This window comes from Salminus brasiliensis, chromosome 13, assembly GCF_030463535.1.
Source record: "Salminus brasiliensis chromosome 13, fSalBra1.hap2, whole genome shotgun sequence".
NCBI classification, from domain to species: Eukaryota; Metazoa; Chordata; class Actinopteri; order Characiformes; family Bryconidae; genus Salminus; species Salminus brasiliensis.
The window spans coordinates 338,420-362,324 of NC_132890.1; the positions used below are offsets into that span (position 1 = coordinate 338,420).

The following is a 23,905-nucleotide window of genomic DNA, read 5'->3' on the forward strand; positions in this document are numbered from 1 at the left end:
CATGAGGAAACTGGATGTGATTAACAATCCGTCTGCTGTTTAAAGGACTGTGTCATTTCAACTCAGTGAAGTTCACATTACTGACATTACTGAGTCTCTTCACACAGTGCTGTTTGATGGAAAGCTGGACCAAAGAGATCCACATTAAAACAGTTAGAAAGGACTGTCTCTGATGCAGCTGAATCCAGCACAGTGGTGTCAGTTTAATAGTGTATCTGGTGAGGGGCTGACAGATTAGTTTAGGACCATGGGGGCAGAGAGGGAGAGAGTAACGGGGTCAGAGGTTCCTGTCTTTCAGGGCTGTAGTTCTAACATACACACCCAGTAATATCTGCTCTGGGCTCCAGCTGTAACATCAAGCTCACAAAGTTCATGACTGTATGAAAAAACAGAAAATTGGGATAGGCTCTACAGTGAGTCTACACAAGGGCCAAATTCTCTGACCTTTCTCCTCATGCCAGCACCCCAACCCCGCTTGATAAAGGGATCTGTAGCATCCCATCTGGTGTGCTTATCATTAGCCAACATCGCAGGTCAGAATGCTGTCCTTTTCATGTGTGATATGAATGTGTGACCAGAGCTCAGCTGCTGCGTCTCCGCCCACAAAAGCAATGTCTCCAGCGTTCGTTGGAGTCTGCAGCGAGAGAGCTGAAGTGCTTTGACCCAGATTAGCAGAACAGTAAAAATATCTTCCAAGCACACGTTCACTCCACCCTCTAACTCTCTTCATTATGATATTCACACACACACACACACACACACACACAGCTACAGCTATCTTTCTCTCTCCCCATCTTGCTTACCCCTGCAGGTCCTAAAAAATCCAACGTTAACAGGATGAATTAGGGGTTGATGATAATTGAGTGTGGAGTGATGTTTCTCTGTAGGTCTCTGTGAGGAGCTGCTCTGAGCTGTGTGTGATTAGCTGCCGACTATTCCAGCCTGTTTGGAGATGGCAGAAGGGAGGTGGGGTTTGTAATTCTCCTGTAAAGTCATTTATGCTGCAATTGAGGCTCATCAAAGCTCGCCCGGGGAGAAAACCTCTATTCTCCTCTCCGCTGAGCCTCTGTCGTTGCTCATCTGGAGAAGACTGATGCCCACACGTCCAGCTCAGCAGGGATACTACTCCTTCAGGGCAGTGTGTGAGAGTGAACATATGAGAGATAAGTTGCTTTTGTGTGAGAGACTGATCACACAGACTGAGCACATGAACTGATCACAGGAGCATCCACTGACTGTGCCATTGTGACATTCTGTAAGATCTTCACTGACATCTGAAAACATTTTCAGCAGCTGAGTGAAATGAGAAGGGCTAAGCCCCCCCTCGACCTCTTCATAGCCACGCCCCTGAAGCACACTCTGATATCTGAAAAAGTGGAATTCTGTTAAATATTCCAAGATCCAAGATTCAAGAGTTTGTCATGTTCACAGCAGAAACAAGCAATGTACACTAAGTACAGTAAAGTTAAGTAAAGTAAAAAACACTGAGTATAGAAAGTTAAGGAAAGTACAAGAGTACAGTAGAGTCTGGATGTGTGTGTGTAAAGTGTGTGTGCATTGTGACATAAATATTAAAGTTAAAATAAATAATAAATAGTGCCGGTTGCCGGAGGAACACACAAAGGCTGCCACAGTGGGCACCATCTTGGAAAATGGGCCGGTGTCTGTGACTACAGCAGCTAAACCAGAGTTGGGAGTTTAGCTTCAGTGAGTGAGAGCTGACCGGTCCACTGAACTGTGTTTGGGCTTTTCTGAACCAAAGTACAGGAGTCTCTCTGGATGAGAGTGTATTCCCAGAACTGTGTTTACTGTATGTGTGCATGCTGAGAGGCATTTCTGTGTGTGTGTGTGTGTGTATGTGTGTGTGAAATGTACGTCAGAAGTGTAATAGTCGGGCTCCCCACTCAGTAAAAGTGCTTCTCCTCATTAGTGCCTTAATTTGACTAATGGAGGGTTTTTGGGGCAAACTCACGTCCGCTGACAGACTGTAATAGCAGAGGCCTGCAGAGTGCGCTATTGTCCCTGTGTTTTGATCCTTTCCTGCTGTTAATCACACAGGAACTGGCCCATTTCTGACAGCCCTGGAGCCCCACTGGATACAACCCAACCCCCCCCCCCCCCCCCCCCCCCCCAAATGCCCCCAAATGAGCCGTCTTCCTGGTGACGCCCAGTGATTTAAGCGGAGCTTGGGTCACTTCATCTTCTGATGGGGGGGGGGGGTATTGTGGGGCTGCAAACACCAGCAGAATTACAATTCCTGCTGTCAAAGGAGTGTACTTTATTACCAACAGGAGCATGATCCCACCCTCCACCCCTGCCAACCTCCCCCAGCTTCCCCCTTTACCCCTTATATAAAAGACTTCCTCTACCACGCACTAACACACACTACCACGCACCTGCTGCACACAGCAATACATACAGCAAATATGGCCATTAATTACGCCTGAGACATACACAGTGCAGAACCCCACCCACACACGCACATATACACACACACACACACACACAAATACTACACACATACACAAATACTACACACATACACAAACACTACACACACACACTAACACTGCACTCAGTGGAGGATGAGAATGTGTGATGGAAATAATCTGACACTCATCTGAAGGAGGGTCTACAGAGACACACCACTGAACCTTATCCTCACCATTACTGCTGCTGTCACATTGACTGACACACACACACACTGGAGGAGGAGTTTTGGACAGGAGAGAGACTATAAACCCACACTCAGACCACAGTATGGTCACGATGGCAGGGTTGCATCAATCCAGGACAGAGATGCTGAAGTTAGAATGTGAAGACAACTCCTGACATTCAAAAATCATCTACTTTCATCCAGAAGCACAAACTCAGTCTTGCAGTTAAATTTCCAGATTTACCCAGAAACTGAAAACAGCTGGAGAACATCTGAAGATCCCGTCTGATGAAAAAACACATTTTCCATGAACCTTCTAGTAATGAAATGTTTGATGTAGAATGTAAACACTGTAAAAGCTGATGTTTATTCACCCCTGGTCTGATCTGTACCCGCAGACTAGGCTGCAAAACCAGCCAACAACATTGCTTTTAATTCAGTGTTTTTGTGATGTCACAACAGACAGTGTACACCAGCCCAGCCCATTCAGTCTACACTTACTTATGAAATGATCCACAGTACAGAGTAGCCAATCAGAACAGGGCACATTTACATATATCAGTCTTAAAGACACATTAACCAAAACATCCTGTTTAGTTTCTCTGTCTCTCTATTTCTCTCAAAACCAACAGACAGAGAAGTGATAGTCAGATAAAAACCACACACACACACCCACATGAACATGAGATTTGAGTAGATATACAAGTAATAATGTCAAGCCCCCCCCCCCTCAATCATGCATTTACAGGTAAAGTTATGAATTTTTTACTCACCCAGAAGAGCAGGTTGAAGAAGACCATGGCGTAACGCAGGGCCCTCATGCAGCCCTCGGCCATCCTGCAGCGCCGCAGCTCTAGGAGGAAGATGAAGGAGAGGTCCAGGTAAAACACCACATATTTCCTGCCCTGCGCTGTGGCATATCCTGCTTTGGCCGTCTGGGTGCCTGGCGCGGTACGGAAGCCAAACCCGAAGGGGGCGCTGCGGTACTCATACTCGCCACTGTAGCGCAATGGGGGTGAGCCCGGCTTGCTGTCCAGAGATGGACTGCGACGGTACGGAGTCTCGTCCGTACTCGACCGCCGCATCTTGGGGTTGGGGGGCGGTGCAGGCACCGGGGCCCCCAGGGGCCAAATGATCCCCACTGTGACAAAGTTTTCAGCACCAATTTAAGTGAAATAACAGATGCACAAGAAAAAAGAAGAGAAAAAATCAGTTTGTCCTCAGTTTGCCGTGAGTGTGTGTGTACTTACAGAAAAATAACTTTACATAGTTCAGAAGCACCCGAGCAAATTCTGCCCGATTCTAGAGCCTCAGTCTAAAATTCATCAGCCCAACAGCCCAACAGGTCTAAGCTTTACACCTTAATAAAAAAAAACACTGGAGGTAGAAGATCGTCTGTCCGCAGAAGGCTAAGACTACTTCAGTTCTGACAAAACCGTTTATGTGATTCAAAGAACTTCAGAAGAGCTGAATGGGCCCAAGATCCAGTAGATTGAAAGTATGTTCACTCCAAAGCCAGTTTCAGCACGAGGCTGGTTCAAGTAAGTAACCATACCCCTCATATCTCAGGTGACCTCCAAATTCATTATTCATTATTGCTTTATACTCCCTAGCCATCTAAAGTCTGCATGTTTCTCCAATGTGATCAAGTGGTCCTAAGTTTCAATCCCACAGCAGCTCAAATACTTCAACAGTCGTTAATCTTGTCAGTTGCCACTTTGGCTGCGAGCTGAACAGAGCCTTGCCTTGCAGTGTGTAGACAGGTTTACAGACAGGTGTGCAGACAGGTGTGCAGAAAGGTAGATTACACAACCAGAAAGCCCATACTCTCGTGCACATATATAGAATATATGCCACAGCTTTAAGTAAGAAACTGCACTTGCACCGACACCAGCCGCTTTCCCGAGATCTTAAACAAACTGAACCTGGCAGACAGCGTGAATGGACAGATGGACAGTTGGACAGATGGACAGCTAAGCGATTGAAATGAATGAAAGTGTCTGAGCCAAGCAGCCTAGAATGCAGCAGCAAGATCCAACTTTCTAGTCTAGAGGATCAGCAGCATCTTGGCCTTGTGGACCGCCTTCTTTTCCTCCTGCTCCTCCTTTCCTTTCTGCTCTCCACGTATCTCTCTCCACCTGTCTCTCTCCACCTGTCTCCTGTCTCTGCTCCTTTTTCTGTCAGTCTGAGCTGCTGTTTCCTCTCTTACTTTCGGTACTTCTCTATTTCCATTGCTGTTCTGACATTCCCTCCCTCCAGCCTATTCTCTATCCTTCCAATTCCTGCTCTTCCTCCATCTCCCTCTCCATCTCCCTCAGTCTCTCTCCCTCTCTCTCTGCCTCTTCTTCTCTTTTTCTCTCACGGCGAAAGGCGCGTATCCAGGTGTCCCAGCAGTGGAATTCGATTGGCAAGTTATTCCGTGGCTGTGTTGCTATTCCTCTCCCCTCCTTTCTCCTGGTGTGTTTATCCCTGCGTCCAGGTATGGAAGGACAGAGAGGCTGCAGAAGCAAAAAGGCTTATTCCTCTGAGGAAGCGGGAAATACTGCAGAAGCAGAGCTGGAGCCGGAGTCCACTCTAAATGCCTGGAGCTCACTCATTCGCTCTCTCTCTCTCTCTCTCTCTCTCTCTCTCTCTCTGTCTGTCTGTCTCTCGTGCATGCGCTCTCCCTTTCTCCTTCAATGTCTTACTCCCTCCCTCCTTTTCTCTTTCTCCTTTGCACTCACTCTCTCTCTCTCTCTCTCTCTCTCTCTCTCTGGTACACCCACTCAGACACTCGCTTCATGCACACAACCTCCTTTTCTTCCTCCTCCCTCTCTCCTCCCCCTGCCTCTCCCCCTTCCTTATTGGTAACAGTCCCCAAATCCTTACAGGGAGGGGTGTCCCACAAATCATTCAAAAAAAAGGCCACACCCCCTTAAAGATTGGCAAATCAACCACCTCAACAACGTTCTCTCTCTCTCTCCCTTCCCCCTCTCTCTGAACTGGTTGGTTACTGCAGCACCACAGATCCCTCCCGTCTGCCTGTTCTGTCTCTACACAGAACCACAGAGCTGAATTACAGAACATCAAGCGCTGACGATGATAATGCTGCAATCTGCATTTCGCATCACATTCATGAGACTCCGGAAGGGCTCTGAGACGTTCCAGGAGTGGAAGCAGGAGCAGGAGCAGAAGCAGCGTTCCCGCAGCTTCTCAAACAATGACATCAGACAGCAGAGAAACAAAGAGCGCTTCAGTCCTTCAGCCCCTAGAACTGGTTCCACTACAGTGATGATTTGCAGTGCTCATTTGCAGTGTGTGTGTGTGTGTGTGCATTAGTGCCTCATCTATCACTATCTCTATAATCAGGACCCTTAAAGGAAAGGAACCTGTTAAGCCGCCCGGTGTGTGTGTGCTGGTTTAATAATGTATGATTTCAGAACACAATCAGACCCGTGTGATTTCTTTTCTTTTTTTTTTTCTTTTTTTTTTTTGGGGGGGGGGGGGGGGGGGGGGGGTGTACAGGCACCACTGGGGCTTAATAATAGCAGGTGTGTGTAGTGGGAGGTTGGGATGTCAGCCCATTTGAAATTGCATCTCGATCCAGAACATCTGGATTTGAAAATTGAACCAGGAACCGCTTCAGCATCTTAATGTTGAACATATTACATATTAATACCCCCCCTTAACCCTCCTGCACATTTATCAAACCTCCCTCCAGGTTCCAGATCTGCACAAAAGTCCTTCATCAGCAGGGAACCACAGTGAATTGCAGAACTGATCTGTGAGCTGACCAGACAGTAGAAGGTGATGAAGATCCTCTGTAACACAGTGATTTATCCCTTAGGAATTAAGGATGACCTTCTTGTCTGTGTCAAACTGAGTAAATGAGGGAGGGCTGTTTGCATCTGTACCTGGACTTTTAGAGCAAGTCCCATCAGTTTAACTGTATTTAACCCTTTCTTCACCTCACTTATGTTGGGGTCAGCTGTCTGTGAAACTGAAAAGGCATTCAGCTGTGGAGATGTTTTTATCTTTTCGCAGTACACATGATCTGCTCTCAGTGGGGGGCGCTGTTAGCTGGTAACTTAGTTTAAAACAAAGTTACAGCAGTGAATGGGCCGGAGCTCGCTAATACCTAAACAGTAGTACTGAAGTATCGGTCCGGTAACAGTGAAGCTGCTCTGTCTGACAGACAAACATATCAGCACATTGTTCACTGAGGAGAAAAATCTCATCTACAAATCAGTCATTTCTCTTAGCATTAACTCTTGCAGTGCTTAGCAGTAGTTTTTACCTTTAGCTGAGCTCCATAACAAAATACTTCTGATTACACTGAGGAGGTCCAGACCTCCTCTACCTTATATAAATAAATAAATAAATAAATAAATAGTCAGAATTAATACAATTTCATCTCTTTCAGTTTCCTGTTTTCTTCTTTAGTTCTTCTTTAGTTTCTACTTTTAGCTGAAGTGAACATTGCTAGGTTAGGCTCTGAACTCCAGGTCTCAGTTTCTAAAGTCTTACTCAGACACAGAAAGTCTGAGAAGTCAGTAAAGACACGTCGGTAGTTTAATGGTTTCTCCGGGATCTTTCCAGCTCTGATCCTTTCCTGTGCAGCACTGCAGATAACATGGTTTGAAGTCCTACGCACATTTCAGGATTTACACATCCTCTGAATATCAGCACTTCAGACAGGGTTTCTAAATCCCAGTCTTTTCCTCCACTTAGCCTTTTTCAGCATTTAGCCGGAACTTTGATTGTGATGTTTTTTTAAGATCAGTGTAAATAAAGACCATTAAATTACCACAAATGCTTGATTCTTAAATCGATAAATGATACACACACACTGCTTGCTCTTCCTTCTTCTCTTTTGGAGCTAACCTTGTTAAAGACATTGGTAATCTAGGCTTCTTCATTAGCAAGAGTGGTTTTCTCTCTCTCTCTCTCTCTCTCTCTCTCCTCATGCCATCAGTCTTATCACAGTCAGGTAAATTAGTCCAGCAGCTGTATGTATTTAGTGGCTAACTGGAGTTAGCGGCACCTGAGAGTTGTTTGAGCTCCAGGAGAAATAAGTAACATACTGCTGCAAGACCGCAGACCCTGACCAATAACCATATAAAACTAAGACTGTGGGGTCTGCATCATATCAATGTCACATTCTCTGACCAGGAGGTCTAGGTAGAAAACGTTCAAACCAGAGTTTGGGGAGCTAGTTTCTCTGCGGCCAATAAGAACCCAGCATCCTTCTCAGCTTCTCAGAGTTCTTGTTTCTGTTTCCGCTCAAAATGCAGCCATTTTAGTGGGAAAAGAGAAAAACTGCAATGATGTCAGCATTTTATAGCACATTAAAAACAGAATTTTAGATTTCTTTGCAAATTTCTAAAAAAAAAAGAAACACTAAAATATTGCATTGACATAAGACTCAGACACAGTTCTCCTAAAAAGGTTACACCACTACAGGATGCAGAAACGCTAATACACACTTTTATTACCTCAAGGCTAGATATACTATCAGGGTGTTCTCAGACACAGTCTCAATCTTTAAATCTAGACTGAAACTCATCTGTTTAGTTTAGCTTTTGGTAATTAATGTTTCTTAGATAAAGGTTGCAGGTCCAGGGGTTTGAGGACACAGGGAATTGTAGTACGCTGAGATGCTGGAGCTGTCGTCTCGCTGCTTACACGCCATCACTCAGGTTTGTGGACGGTGGAGCAGATGGACACTAGTGTTTCAGGGAGCTCCCGTGTCTGTGTTACCTTCTGGCTCTCTCCTTTTAATTAGACTGTTATAGTCAGACCTGCCGGAGTCGTCAGACACACTCTGATACTAATCAACATTCTCTGATCTCTATAAATCCAATCAAAACTCTTGCCTGTTAGAAGACTAACTGCTGGGGTCCCAGCAATGGGGTCCATTACATTAGACCAGCTGCCACTCACCAGTCCGACCACCAGGCTCCCCTACCAGCTGCACAACCTCCTGCCACCGCTACCTGCTCAATGACCATGTTAAAATCTACAAATATCTGTCACTATTAATTTCACCACTATTACCCATCATTACTCTCATTACTCTGACCATCACTACTGATTATATTAAGTTATACTACACCATGATTATTATATTATGATTATGAATATGCTGCACACCTGAGCAGTACAACAGTATAGATGGTTTGGTGACTTTTATCAATAATTTATAAATAGTTCTGAGTTTCACTGCATTTCATGATCCTACACAGAAACAACTGCATAAACATGCAGCACAAAACAGCATTTTCTCTATTCATAAAAAAGTCAGGCAAAACTTCACTAATCTGAAAGTAAGCCGGAGAGACAGTAAAGACAGTTTCTGTGGTAACAGTCTCCATTAGCCTTGAGATGAAAGCCTCAGCTAAAAGGAGAAGCTGCTTGGCTGTGTTCTGAACTCTTTTATCAACAACAGCCTTTTTCCTACAGATAAAACAAACTGCTTCACCATCTGCTTCTGCACAACCATAATTTTCCACAATTTTCAGTTTCATAAAAGCAAAGCATTTTAAGTTATATTTGCATATGTTTCACAAATACATCTGAACCTGCGGTGCTGGGGGTGTACATGTGCAGGAGGAGGAAATCTGACTAATGTGAAGATAAGGTTCTGGTTCAGGTCCGCTCTAATGAGAGCACCATTTATATATCTAAAGACGTCACTCGCCACGGACACGGAGTGTAACGCTGATCTGTGTGTGTAAGAGTGTCCTCAGCCTCATTAGGGCTGCCCTTCTGAAAGGCCTTATTATCCAAGTGTGTGTGTATGTGTGTGTGTATGTGCCGCTTCATAACATACTTTGTCAGTCAGGTTTATTAACTAGTCTGTAAAATTGTCTCTGTTTGCCAAAGCATTTTCCTGGCTTCAAGGTGGTGGTTGTGGGGGGTTTCTTAAGGGATGCCGCTAATGCGTATGAGGCTCTGTGTGGAATGGGGCGGGTTTGGCATCCTGTGGGGATTTTTGGGGTGAGACAGAGCGGGGTAAGGTTTGGGTTCTTCTGGCTAATCTCCACCATAATCCCACTTCCATTGTCTCCATCTGAATTAGACAAGATTAGGTGAGAGACAATCCACCCAGAGAGCCAAGCCCTCAGATCCAGCCAGTAAGCCTTCTATCATGAACACAAACACACTCCCATTTCCCTCAAACACAACTCATCCCCTTCACAAGAAGAATACGCTGCTGTTGTTTCGCGATGCTACAAAATACCGGACAAACACTCACTGCTAAACAGAGCATTGTGCAGATATTTATGGAATCTAACCTTCAGGACAGGCGGGCATACCTGCGTTTGTACAGATTTCAGAATCAGCATCTCAGGCAGTGTGACAAACAACAAACACATCCAGAGCTGCTGTTATCACACAGTCTACAGCTCTGAACCCCCACAGTCTGATCATTACACTTGAAGAAGTTGGCCTTGAAGAAAAGAAGGAGTGTGAGAAGGATGAAGAAAGATAGGCAGAGCTGAAGGTGTACTATAATCATCACTAAGAAAGACTCTGTGTATAACACAGTGAGGAGCAGCAACCACAGCTGTAGAAGAACAGTAGGGAATCTGAAACAAACTCTGCTCTGATCTGATTTAAAAAAAAACAGCTCCCCCACCCACCCTCACCCAGCAAAAATATATTTTAAAAATTAACAGATAACATTACATTACGCTCATTTAAATTGTGGATCTCTGGATTTTACTCTGTCCTTTACTGTCAAACTGGTCTATTGCAGGATACAGACTGGCCTCTGCAGATGTCATCTCTAACAGACGTTTGTTTTCTTTGAGCTTTAGCCTTTTCGGGTTATGTTTAGCATTAGGCTTTGTAGGTTAGAGCAGTATTAAGCCTGGAATTTGAGATGGGCAGGAGATGAGGCAAGTCGGCTTTACAGGTTCTCCCACAGATCCGGCTCTTTTTTGCGTGAATAAATAAACAGATTGTGCTGAATGGAGGTTAGAGACTGAAGATGTTCCAGTGTGATTTCTTATGTGCATTTTATCTCTGTAAATGAACGTCAACACGCTGCAACCAAATCACTGTACGGATGCAATATTGAGCTTACATGCAGAATCTCATCCCTTCATCCATATTAGAACTCATTAGCTCGGCTAAAGAACCCTGACTAAGAAACAGAATCTTTTTCATTGATTTCCCCATTTATAAACAATCAATAAATAAGCTGAATAAATGTATTTTACCACCAACTGTGATTTACAAATCTTCTCATTTGATAGAGGGGCCTGGACAAACAACTTCCTCTAATATCGCATTAAGTGGTCTCTGCTGTGTTGTGTAAGAGACAGCCGGGGAGCCAGGGGAGCCTGCAAATCATCTCCATTCTGAAGCACTAATTATCTGCAAGAGCTGCTAGCAGGTAGTGACAGAAGGGGAAAAAGTAAGGAAGAAATGACATCACTGGGGAGAATCTGAGGAAGAGAGTAAAGGAGAGGGTGATGTAGAAAAAGGGGTCAGAGAACATGTAGATTACGAATTATAAAGGAAATAGATCTGTGTGGATCTAAGAGAAGAGGAAAGGAAGTGTTGCTCTCTCCTGATTAAGTATTCAAAACCCAGAGCTCTGTGTCCTCCTGCTGTTCTGCCCTGGTACTGCAGTTCCAGAAAGACTTTAAAAATAAAGCTGCTACAGAGGGTTCTTTGAGCAAAGACAGGGAAAACCGAGGGCCACAGTTTGCTGCTTTCCCAGCCAACGTGATCATGTTGGACTCACATGGGTGGAGAGTGGGCTGGGTGTGGGCTTCACACTCATATATTACATTTACAAACATGATTTCTGATTCTTTTTGACTATTTTTTTATGGAAGCAAAATTGGTTCTCCCATGTAATTGGGCAGAGAACCCTTCTGAAACCTTTGTTTGCAAAAATGTAGATTATCAGGCCTGATAAAGAGGTAGGCCTTTTTTTACAGAAGAGAGCTTGGCCTATTTTTTTTTTAGCAAATACAGCAGCTACCAAATGCACAACAATGCAAAACTGACATGTGGGGGGCGTTATTTGTAGTCAGTTTCTCTCAGTTCTACAATAAACACCAAAACACCAAATCCAGGAGTTGTTGTGAAACTCACAACAGCTGGAACTGAGCCTAAAGTTTGTTTAAAATCTGCTGATGCTTCCAGAGCTTTTAGCTGCATTAAATCAAGCTGTCAGAAAAGTGGCGGCAGGGGTGACTAAAAGTGCCAAAATATGCCCAAATGTGTTGTGTGGTGAGCAGAAATAGCTCCCCATGTGGCACAGAGAGCATTTAGAGATAATTACTGCTGTCACAGCTTCACTTTTCAGAGCCAGTAAAGCAGACAGTGTAAATAACCTGCCAGCTAATCTGAACAGACATGCTGTTTGTGGTAAACACCTGTTTACTGTTAATGAAGAAGGGAACCGAATATGGACCAAACTTTTAACTCCTCCTTAAATCTTTATTTTCTTTCTCCTTGTTGAAGATCACGCCAACTCTCTGAAAACTAAAGGTGTAAATAGGTTCTTTTAGGTGACGCCACAGAAGAACTATTTTTGTTTTGCTTCTCAATGGAAAGGTTCTTTAAAGAAGCAGAACATTTATTCTGAGGCATTGGTTCAAAGAACCGGTTTTGCACCTTTACTTGTCGCACAGTCTAATCTGGGGCCCAGTACTGATGTTTCTCACAATCTATGCAGAAACAGGTGAAAAAAATGGTTGCAAAATTCAAATTGCAGAATCAACACATTAGTGAGTGAATGAATTCATATATGAATGAATGACAGGTCTTGTGTAACATAGAAGAGATTTAAATGGATGCTCTTAAAAAGCAGCAAAAGGTAATTAATAATTGATGTTTCAGCAGTTTTGCTTTCTGCAATTAGCCAATTGTGAAAGGCTGCAATTAAACTAATGGATTGGAGGCAGCAACACACCTGCTGAACCATAATCACACACTTCAGACTGTAAACAGACAATTCACTCATCTCAACAGACCAGCTTCAGACACACAGAACATCCCTGTGGAATCTTGGGCAGATCTGAGGTCAGTTTTTCTGTAACATTTGTGCACCTGAATATCAAACCACTGAATCCAAACATTTCCAAGTTAGTGTAAATACAATGGCTCTAATATTCAGACAGTTGTAGAAAAGAAGGAAGAATATGTAGGAAAATGTAGAAAATAAAGAAAGTTCTTGTGTCTAAAAGTAACGAACATCTAAAACTGTTCTAATATAAAATATAATAACTGTAATTATAATAATGTTAGAATAAAAGCTTTGTATTTAAAGTACAAACATGGAGGGTGGGGTATTGATCATGATCGCTAATCATCATGATCATCGCTAATGATCATGTGCTTCCTAAAGTCTGTTTAACTGCTAAAGCGAGGGGCTCCATCTGACTTCACCCTCAACACCTCATCTATCCGTCTCTGTGTCTCCACCTTTTCCTTTCTGCTCATCTCAGAACAGGGCTGTGAACCCACATGGGATTTCAGCTGTCACAGAGAGTGAGCAGAGAGTGAGAGAGAAAGAGAGCAGAGAGTGAGAGAGAAAGAGAGCAGAGAGAGAGTGAGCAGAGAGTGAGCTGGAGCAGATTAATTAATAGGTGATAGAGGAAGGGTTTGACCTCACTGGTCAGGGCTGTTGTGTGGAAACTCCTGTAAGTTCTAGCTTGGGCAGAGTAAATAGAGCTAATCTGAATGATGCTGACAAAAGATGCTTTCAATTTAGGTCTAACCTTAAAACAGCCTCAGACTTAAAACAACATCAGACGTAAAGCAGCGCCAGACGAGGTTTTGTGTTTCTCTGGACGGTTTTGTGTTTCTCAAACAACCAACACACACACACACATACACACTCACACAGCGGTTTAACAGAGACAAAAAGGTGGAAACCCACAGAGACAGCAGGCGTCACAGTTAATAACTGCAGTAAGAAAAATTGCGGGAACGGGCTAATGACTGATGATGGAGACAGAAAGGCTAATTGAGTGTGTAATTAGATTAAAGAAGGAAGACAGGAGGAAATGTGACATCTTTTCTTTAATAACCCAATAATATTTGAACCCTGACTCTGTAGTCTCTGAAAATGCCCAGCGGGGAAGATCCTGTTCAGACGGAGCAGTCAGACATCTTAAGATATGAAAAGATGTGTGAGTGTGTGTTCTCCAGGTGCTGGATGAGATGAGGGTTCTGAGTCCAGAGTTCTTCATTCTGTATTTTGTAAAACCTAAAATTGTGTATCTTCTGTAACTCGGAGGGAGGGACCGGCCTTACTGAGCACTGTGTAATCACACTTCCCACGCCTCATTCTGGAATATGGCTGTGATGGGACTGGGACGTGCCACATAATTACAAGTTGGATGAGTTAAAAGGAGTTTTATTGTTTTCAGCTCTGCGCGACTGCGAGTGTTTTTGGAAGTCGGCCTACAGAGCAGGATATGATGTGTTGATTTCATGTGGAGGTTCGTTCTATAGAAAGAACGATGCATGAAAAGGAGCTTTATTTGGACAAAGTGGTCAACTGTTTCTTTCATTGCTTGTGGATGTGGGACATAGGGGGCGCTGGTGGAGCTGCAGCACTTCCAGATTTCTTGATTGTTTAACTGCTTTTAAATAAATAAATCAAAATCAGAACTCTTGAGTCTGAGGACGGTTTAGGTTGAAGTTTAATGCTGTGGTTTGTTTAGATGTTTCCTCACACAGTTAAAGTTGGGCTCATTTTCATCACAGCTCCCCTCATCAACCGCTGAACTCTGAGAGTTTTTATACTGGACTGTTGTAGTTCTGAGCCCCAACCCAACCTAACATAGTTTACCCACCTTCTGTATTAATCACCAGCCTGTAGCTGAGACACCTTCTACAATCTGATTGGGTGCTCTTCTATGTATTGTGAAGATTATGTGTAATACCTGATGGACAATTTTCAATTAGGTTTTCAAATAACAGTAAAATAATCTCCAAGCACAAACAGAACGTGTGGAACTGTACATGAGGAGAACATTAAAGGAGTGTTCTAGCTGTTATTTGTTATATTGTACAGAACACTGTAAAAAGCTAATTTTAAATTCCACATGAATAAAATATGTAACATCTAATCTGAGAATGTTCTAGATGTAATTTAAATTATCATAAGGTTACCTTAACGTGTGTGTGTGTGTTTGTGTGTAAAAAGCTGAGCTGTAGATCACTGCTCTCCCCCTCTTCTCCCTCTCCTTTTTTCTTTATAAGATGATGTTTATTCACCTCACGCCTCGCTGTGCTTCTCGCTCTCCTCTATTTTAGCCCCTTTTTGTCCTGTTCTAAAGGTTCCACTTAGGAGAAAATTGTCCTCTGAAAGGGAATAATGGAAGATACTTTCACCCCTAGAAAAACACTCTTACACATTCTGTTATTTTATTTGGCTCACTCATATTCTCTCTCTCTCTTAAACAAAAACTCAGAATTGCTGAAGTCTGGTTTTTGTGGTCTGTGTTGGCAGCTCTACTCTGGCTGATTCCCACCCCGCCTATAGGGGGCAGCTGAACTCAAATCAGGCCTAAAGATAAAGACCTTCAGTTCAGTGTGTTGGTACATTGGAATAGTGGAGCTGCTCAGGGAGATGTTGAAGATGTCTGTGAGAATGTCCATCATCTGGTTTGCATATTTCCTGAGCACTCTGGCGGGGATGTTGTCCGGTCTATGCAGATTTCCTCAGATCCATCACAGACAGACCTACTCGTCTGGCTTGGGGGTGGTCACAGGATGATTGCATTGTCCTGTAATTGATGATTGCCTGCATGTCCTTGAAGTGGCCATGGGTTCTCTGAGCATGTGCAAGCTTTGCTTTTCTGATGGCTTGTGACAACAGCCAGTTACAGAGCCTTACAGGCATGTTTTAGATCCTCCTATATCTTCACTAAAAGAGAGGCCTCTTAACATGCTGAACACTCGTCTGTCACATGATCACACAGTATAGATCCAGCACCACATTAGCTGCGGCCTCCATTAGCTTTGCTAGGACCTGGGCCAAATGAGGTCATTTGAAGAAGAGGAGTGTGTTTGAAGAAGAGTGTGTTTCAGACATTTAATTAAGGCAGAGCAGCTTCTATCACTCATGCTGAACAGAACTAATCCAGACTCTGTACAACTGGAACTGTGGAGACTGTGGAGCAAAAAACCTTGAAGAGAAGAACATAAAGGTGCTTCTAGCAGCTGGACTTGAAGCGCTACCAGAAACTCAAAACTCTTGTCAGACATGAAGACGCAGCTGTCAACACAAAAGGCTTTTATCCAGTTTTAAAACACCCTGACGTTCCTGTCTCCCACAGCTTTCATCAGAGACAGCTCCAGCTTCTGGCAACTAAAGGCCGAAACATCAGCATCATTTCAGCAGAAATGTTCAAAAGATCTTGAGTTTGGAACAAGATTGGCAGGACTCTGTGTTCTTCAGTGGCTCTGATGTCAGACACCTCCAGACAGGTAAAAGTACAGTGGGTGGAGGTGGAGGCAGGGGAGGGGCTTACTTTTGCATGTTATGCATACTAAAACACTTAAATAAGTCTTTTTAGAAATCTTGGGGGTGGGCTGCAGCAGGTAATGAAGATGTTCTACTGCAGTATTGAATTAGAGCTTTAAAACCTGAATTGAATTTTGAGCTTAGAATTGAAAGTTGTATCAAATTCTGTCCGTCAGGCTCTCAGTGCACACGGGAAAACATCACTGCATGAACATCAGGATGTGGAGAATATTTAGGCACTATAGCTTTTGCAGTATCAACAGACTTATCAACGCTGTTCCTGTGTAAGAGACTCAACTCCTCAGAATAACCACAGTGACAACGTGCATAGTACCACCTGCCCTCTGATCTCCCCTTTAAACGTAAAGCCATCTCCACCAATGATCTCCACGAAACTTCACTAAAGCTCTTAACTCATGAGGACTTTTAAACTCCTGACAGTCTATAAACTCTCTCTCACTCATCTCTTATTATTACAGACAGACATTTCAGAATCTTGAAAGCTACTGTTCCTCCGACTCGTCTGGTCGCTCCTCTCAGGTTTATCATTTATTTTGATTTTAGATATTTTAGTTTCTGAGAAGAACAAATCATTTTTTTAGAATTCTACTACTTTTGAGTTAAGTTTGGGATTAGACCACACTGAACACCTCTGGATCCAGCTGGACCTCGATTCTCAGCACAGTTCGTCTTTCCACTGGTCGGTTAGTCTTTTACCAGACAAGCCACTGCAAACCCTTATATATCTGAGCAGTGTTTTACTGCCCTGCCCTGCCCTGCAGACACACACACACACACACACACACACACTGGTCAGCCTCTGTGGTGAATGCCGGGTGGGACTTCCAGTAGGAATGTCTGGAATGCTGAAGTTTTAATCCTACTCTGACTTTATTTCCTTGTTCTCCTCTCTGAAAGGTCAGAAAAAAGGAGAGGAAACGTTTCTGATTGGTACTGATTGTCAGGGTTTGTTGAGCCCTGATCAGAACGACAGCTTCATCGGTTCCTATAGTCCACACAGCACTCAACTAGAACCAGACTCTTTAGCACCAGAGTAAACACACAGTTCCACTGTGGAACTTAAACAACTGTAAGGAAGTCTTTCTGTTCTCTCTCTCTCTCTCTCTCTCGCTCACCCCTCCACCCCACACTGTCAATTTTCTCACAGATCAGATTGTCCAGCTTATCCATTCAGACTTCCAGCAGCACCTAAAGCTCAAAAACAGCAGATAAATAACCTTACCTTCACTGTTCTGAAGGAGAACTGTGTCCTGTGGAACTTCTACAGGTTCTATAAAAAAGAGGAGAAAATCTCTCTGTCTCTCTCTCTCTCTGTGTCTCTCTCTCTCTCTCTCTGTGTCTCTCTCTCCCTCTCCCTCTCTCTCTCTGTCTCTCCCTCTCTCTCTCTCTCTCTCTCTGTGTCTCTCTCTCCCTCTCTCTCTCTCTCTCTCTCTCTCCCTCTCTCTCTCTCTCTCTCTCTCTCTCTCTCTCTCTCTCTCTCAGCAGATACCTGCTCACCACCTATAACAGACACAACACTGCCCTCTAGTGCTGAGGAAAGGAAGGCGTTAGTGGAAATGCACATGAGAGGTGGGGTGTTCCCGGTATGCAGTGCTCAGTACCTACCAGTGAACCTGTGACAGGGTCATGGGCGCCCAAGGCTCACTGATGCTCATGGAGGTCCCACCGCACAACTTACAGGGGTTAGTGCCAGATACCACAAGACACCCTTAGAGGTCTCGTGGAGTTCAGGCCTGGACGGGTCATTGCTGTTTGGGCGTCAGGAGGGAAGCCTACAGTAGAATAGGCGAGCGGTTGTCAGCTTTGCCTGGTCAGGATATATATGGACGGGCGGTGGAGTTACGGATGAATACTCTATTGAAACCGATGAAGAATAGAGTTACTGTCTACATCGAGTCCCTCCTCCTTAATGCCATTGGTTGAACTCTGAAGCAGGACGGGGGCGTGTGGTCCACAGACGATTTGTAATTGGTCAAAACAGCAACATCCTTTAGTAGAACACCCCCCACACACACCACCCAGCAACACACACATACACACTCGATTCGGTGCATCAAACCGATTCTTTCGAACTGTAAATGAAGTAATGCGTCAAATGACTCATTGATTCTCAAGTCAAGCCAACTTTATCTACACCTGTTCCCAATTCAGTCACACACCTGACATCTTCTCTGTCTCTGTCCTTTATTACTAATTATGTAAAGCTGCTTTGTGACGACAACAGTTGACTTGACTTGACTTGACCTGACAGAAAACGGAAAGCATCTGCTGTGTAAAGACAGAAATGTAATCAAAGTTTTTTTAGAAAACAGTGTTAAGTGTTAGTGTAAGTGTTAGTTTACTTAAAGGTTATAAGTAATGTTACACTGTAAACAGATTCACAATTATATTACAATAATAATTCTAATCGGTTATACTTAATATTATGTTATAAAAATGATAACACTTCATTACAATGCTGTATGTTATGCTGTGATAAATTGAGTTTAAATTAAAACTAATTACTGTATTCAGTAAATAATTCATTTAAATGAATATACTGACTTTAAGATCATGTTTAGAATCAGTTAATGTATGAGGTCGTTTAACTCATGTAGAGATCCTAATTTAATTTAAGCTCGTCAAATTCTACAAAACGATTCGATTCATTTAAAACTTATGAATCGATTTGACCGAAACGGCTAAAAGAATCGGTTCGAAAGAACGATTCCTTCGCGAGTCGGACGTCGCTAGAGCCAAGCTCGTGCTTTTTCACAGCTCACGCGCTACAGGAGCGGTATAAAAGCGGGTCGGTCCGGGTCAGAGATGTCTGAGTCTCCAGAGAAGAGGAGGAGGATGGAGTCCGCGCTGGACCAGCTCAAAAAGTTCACGGTGGTGGTGGCGGACACCGGAGACTTCAACGGTAATTCGGTTTACCGGAGTTAATGTAATGTAATCTATAGAATTTAAACGAACTGATTAACCCGGTTTAAAATCTTTACTGAGGTTTTAACCCGGTTCTGCAGTCCGAGCTGAAACGTCGCGTGCTGAGCGGGTTCGGCATGGTTAGCTTTATTAGCTGTAGCCTCTTAGCTATTAGCTAGCTTAGCTTTAGCCGAGTTACCGAGGCTGGGGTGTCGTTAGCTGGTTCGGCTGATACAGAAGCGAACTTGGTGTTAAAACCGGGTCAACACTCGGTTCTTTTGACGACGTTTTCTGGGTCTCAGCTGGCCGGCTACGTTAGTGCGGATGAGTTAGCTTAGCCTGCTAGCTCAGCAGCACCTAGTCCCAAAGTTCACCCTGAGTTCTGTTCCTGTGTATCTAGTGCTCAGCCCGCTTCTCAGGAGGGTCTTGTTAGCCAGGGGTCCAGAGGTGTGCCCTGGAGAACCCGGTGACTCTGTGCCTGTTCTGCGCTGGAGATTTAGCCTAACCGAGTTAAACTGCATTAGACGGAGCACTGGGTGCTGGGAGGGTTCTGGATCTGGGCCGGCAGTTCTAGATAAAGGCAGGCTGGGTGTGCCCAGACTGAACAAATGCACCAGTGATCCATTGCCTTTATCGCGGAGCTCAGCACTGCTTTATAACCCCTCTGTTCTTCTGCAGCTGGGCTGATGAAAGCCTGCGTATCTAATCTGGGCTTGCTGTGGAATCAGAGTTGCTATTTTGAATGAAGTGGGTTTTGCTCCAGGCCAGAACTGACTCTCATTCTCATTAGTAATGAGGAAGTTTGAAGCAACTTGGTCTTTGTTTGCTTTCTGTGGCGCAAAGCAAACATTTCCTAATTTCTGCAAAGTCAGAATGAGCAAAGAGAAACTGGCCGGGCTGTGGGTGGAGGAAAGCAGAACCAACAGCCTTACAGCATCTCCGGTCACATCTGGCTCCAGTTCCTCCGGATCAAGTGTCCTGGACTGTTTCCAACAAACGCTTGAACACATAAAACCTTTTATACTCAACTGAAGAATAATTCTTTGTATATGATGATGATGATGATGATCAATGCTTTAAAAAGATTTGAATTTATTTACCTTTGACTCAGGGCCCCTTTCCTTAAGCCCAGTTTCTCTGGATGGGACAGTTTAATATGGGGGTCTTGTCTGTGGCAATCATGTTTTAATTTCTTTATTCCTATCTCTGTCTGCTCCCTTACTGAAATGCAGATGACCTGAACACGGATTTGTGCCTTCATGTCTTGCATTTCGCTGCACTGTTTGTTGTACTGTTATGAAACAGGGTTTGGGATTGTGTAAAAGTGAGGTCACATGGCTGTTGTAAGTTGCTGCTGTAGGATGACTTACCAGAGCCGGTTTGTTCTGAGATCTTTGTTACAGCTCATCCTCGGTCATGTTTCAGTAGGACCTGGATTGCTGCCTTGTGTGTGAGACTGACTAATCATTGTTCCAGTGTTGCTGTAATTCCCTAATGTCTGTAATAAGGTTCAGGTGGAACATGCTTGGTCTTGTATGAGTTTCCAAGTAGTGCGAGTAGTTCACTTTCGATCAAACTGGCAGAAGATTCTTGGTATGAAATCCAATGTGAGGAACAAGTGATCTGTGGGTTTGTCTGTATCTTTCGGTCATGCATACTATCTGTTAGGGCTTCTCTGGGATGTGTGTATTTTGAAGGATAAGCTGAAGTCTTACCAAATTCCTGATGAATCAGCACAGCATGATGAAGGCAGATGTGGGATCTGCAATAATTCTAGGTTTGACATTGACTGGCTATGAAATGAAGGGACAATGCTGATTAGGCTAAAACTCTTTTGATGTCCACAGCCATTGATGAGTATAAGCCCCAGGATGCTACAACAAACCCCTCCCTCATCCTGGCAGCTGCCAAGATGCCTGCCTATCACCAGCTGGTGGACCAAGCTATTAAATATGGCATTGCCAATGGCGGGTAAGATCTGTCTGTCTCTGTCTGTCTGTCTGTCTATCTGTCTGTCTGTCTGTGTCTGTCTGTCTGTAATGAGCTGTTGCGTTACAGGACTGATGAAGAGCAATTGACCAACACTGTTGACAAGCTGTTTGTCAACTTTGGACTCGAGATCCTGAAGAAGATCCCTGGTAGAGTCTCCACAGAGGTGGATGCAAGGTAAAGTGTAATGTCCGCTGTTCACTCTGATAACAGGACATTTAAAAAGCAGTGTCTGTAAAATGTGTTTATTCTTTCCTGGTTCTCAGGCTGTCATTTGATAAAGATGCAATGGTGTCTCGTGCACGGAGGCTTATTTCTCTGTATGAAGAGGCTGGAGTGAGTAAAGATCGTGTGCTAATCAAGCTTTCCTCTACATGGGAGGGCATTCAGGCAGGCCGGTAAGTTTGAATTTTTGGTGTTTAAATCCCCCCCCCCCCCAGAGTGAATGATCTTCATGTGACTTGTGCATCTGTTGCTGTCTTTTCTCAGGGAGCTGGAGGAGAAGTATGGGATACACTGCAACATGACCTTGCTGTTCTCCTTTGCCCAGGCAGTGGCTTGTGCTGAGGCCCAGGTCACTCTTATCTCACCCTTCGTGGGGCGCATTCTGGACTGGTACAAGGAGAACACTGACCGCAAGAGCTATGAGCCACATGAAGACCCAGGTATGGGGCTACATGCCAGAATGCAAGAATGCATATTGGAGGTGTTTCTGTTCACTGTGAGACTTTCTTGGGGGGGGTGCGCACACATGCATGCATACAAAAGTATGGCTGCTGTGTTTCACTGGAACAGACATGAAGAATAGAGTTCTGTACCGTTGAAAATATCCAGTGTCTGTTTTGCTACTTCTCTAAAGGTGTGCTGAGTGTGACCAAGATCTACAACTACTATAAAAAATTTGGCTACAACACTGTGGTGATGGGTGCATCCTTCAGGAACATTGGAGAAGTGAAGGCTCTGGCTGGCTGTGACCTGCTCACAATCTCACCAGGTCTGCTGGGGGAGCTCAGCAAGGATCACAGTGCAGTGTCTTGCACGCTCACTCCACAGGGAGGTGGGTACCAGCATATCTTCAAGTACCTCACCTACCACTTTTGCTTTTTACCATGTTGGAAATGTGATGAGTCACTTTGTCTTTGTAGCGAAGGAATGTTCTCTGGACAAGGTGCATCTTGATGAGAAGGCTTTCCGCTGGCTTCACAACGAGGATCGCATGGCTGTGGAGAAGCTTTCTGATGGAATCCGCAAGTTTGCTGCTGATGCAGTGAAACTTGAGACCATGATAAAGGTATGAATTATGAGCAGATACTTTTTTTTTTTGGGGGGGGGGTTCTCTTGAGTAAGAAGTTGGTATGAATGCTTTTTGTGTTTTGTATAAAGGATAATATATTGAGTTAATGGAACAAATTGCTTGTACTGGTTAAATTTACTTATGTTTTGTTTTTTACTTATGAAATTTGCTTGCTTATTTGCTGGTTACTGTAAAACTCCTTCTGGATTTTCTCAGGAGAAGATGTTTAATGAGAAGAATGGGCAGTAAAGAGATGGGAACTGATGCAGCAGGAAGTCTGCATGCCCTCCTCATCCTGCCTTCCTGATTGGGTCTCTTGCACTGCACACCGCTGCTATTGGCAGAAATCATGATGGACTCCTGAGGGGTTCTGACGTTGAACATTCCTTACTTTTAAAATTGTGACCAAGACTGTGCTGCACTAAATATGTAGTTTTGATTTATAAGGTGCACATTGGCAGTAATCTAGGATCAGAAATATCAAGACAATCTTGTTTGGGGGGGGGGGCTGATCTAAAATGAATTTGAGCTACATTAAGCCTGTTTATTTTGTCTGAGATGTGGTTGGTAAAATGAGTAGCCTAAGGGCTAGAGTAAAGTGGAGGTCATCTGTGCAGCTGTGTGTGTGAGGCCTTTTAAACAGGTCAGAATCAGTCTGACCTTTTGTAGCTCGGTGGTGGTGTTGACAACATTCAGGAAAGTAAGGGCATATCTTTCAAGAGGTATGGGGTGGGTGGTGTTTGTTTTATTTGGGGGGGGGGTGCTTAAAGAAAAGCTAATACTGTTAAAGAGGGTATAACTGGTCTGAGCTTTTTGGGACACCTTTTTCTCAGACAGTGTGTAAGCAGGCCTCATAAATACTGGCTCTTGTTCTCTAAAGCCATAATTCTAATAAATTCATAATTTGTGGGACCTGAAATAAGGAGACAAGCTGTGCTGTTTTGTTTCTTTTGGTTGGAATAAGCTTGTAGCAAGAGGTTGTCCCTTTTGCTGTTTCAATTCAACTACGATAGACTAAACATATGACGGGCTGCAGATACAAGGAGTACAACGACAAATCTGAGACTAAAATCTGCGAATGTGTGCCTGAACATACCTAAACAGGTATTCAGGTCTGTACCTGAGCTGCTGGAGATAGGGGTGGGAATGATGAGTGGACTGGATCAGCGTGATCAGTTTTCACTGTGGTATCTTGCATAGAAGGAACAGTCTAAAGCTGAAGACCAGAATGAGGAAATTCTTGTGAAATAAAGAGTAGCGTACTACTTTTTTCAGCGTCTCTCTCACAGAAGGTCACATGAGGTGGTGAGGATGCTCCCACTTTGCTGAAGAGTTGTTTTATGGGGCAGTTTAATACTAATTCTTTCAAGCAGTGGTAACCCCTACTCCTGCACACTTCAGCTCCATGTGATGTGTCTATTGCTTTCAGAGCTCGTTTAGGTTTGGGATTATCTTTAGGAGGATAAAATGGACATTGCTTTAAAAAAAAAAAAAACTAATCTCTAGACCAGGGAATTTACGAATCGTGTCTAACACAACCATGTTCTGGTCCATTTCA

At 43.9% G+C, this 23,905-nt stretch overlaps 2 protein-coding genes across 4 annotated transcripts in view; one reads left to right on the forward strand and one right to left on the reverse strand.

Annotated features, from left to right (window-relative positions):
• tspan4a (tetraspanin 4a) overlaps positions 1-17,487 on the reverse strand; it is a 61,219-nt gene extending 43,732 nt beyond the window's left edge. The window contains exons 1-2 of one of the 3 annotated variants that reach the window (XM_072694710.1): positions 3,907-5,393; positions 3,430-3,797 (exon numbers count right to left, since the gene is read on the reverse strand). In XM_072694710.1, coding sequence (XP_072550811.1) covers positions 3,430-3,741 — 312 coding nt within the window. In that variant the 5' untranslated portion in view covers positions 3,742-3,797; positions 3,907-5,393. Of the gene's footprint in view, positions 1-3,429; positions 5,394-17,382 lie in introns of those variants that run through there. The other 2 variants (XM_072694711.1, XM_072694709.1) reach the window with 2 other exon arrangements.
• Positions 17,488-18,858: 1,371 nt separating this feature from the next.
• On the forward strand, positions 18,859-23,277 carry taldo1 (transaldolase 1). The gene is made up of 8 exons (XM_072694867.1): positions 18,859-19,062; positions 20,912-21,035; positions 21,123-21,230; positions 21,320-21,451; positions 21,543-21,718; positions 21,913-22,110; positions 22,199-22,344; positions 22,564-23,277. Exons 1-8 carry the CDS (start codon positions 18,966-18,968, stop codon positions 22,594-22,596), a joined length of 1,014 nt encoding a protein of 337 aa, XP_072550968.1. The 5' UTR covers positions 18,859-18,965; the 3' UTR covers positions 22,597-23,277.
• Positions 23,278-23,905: the final 628 nt, after the last annotated feature.

Excerpts from the sequence above, each read along its gene's own strand:
- taldo1 (XM_072694867.1), top strand. The coding sequence starts at position 18,966 with ATGTCTGAGTCTCCAGAGAAGAGGAGGAGGATGGAGTCCGCGCTGGAC. Across the intron at positions 21,036-21,122 it reads TATGGCATTGCCAATGGCGG|GACTGATGAAGAGCAATTGA; the intron begins GTAAGATCTGTC and ends GTTGCGTTACAG. Across the intron at positions 21,719-21,912 it reads TGAGCCACATGAAGACCCAG|GTGTGCTGAGTGTGACCAAG; the intron begins GTATGGGGCTAC and ends ACTTCTCTAAAG.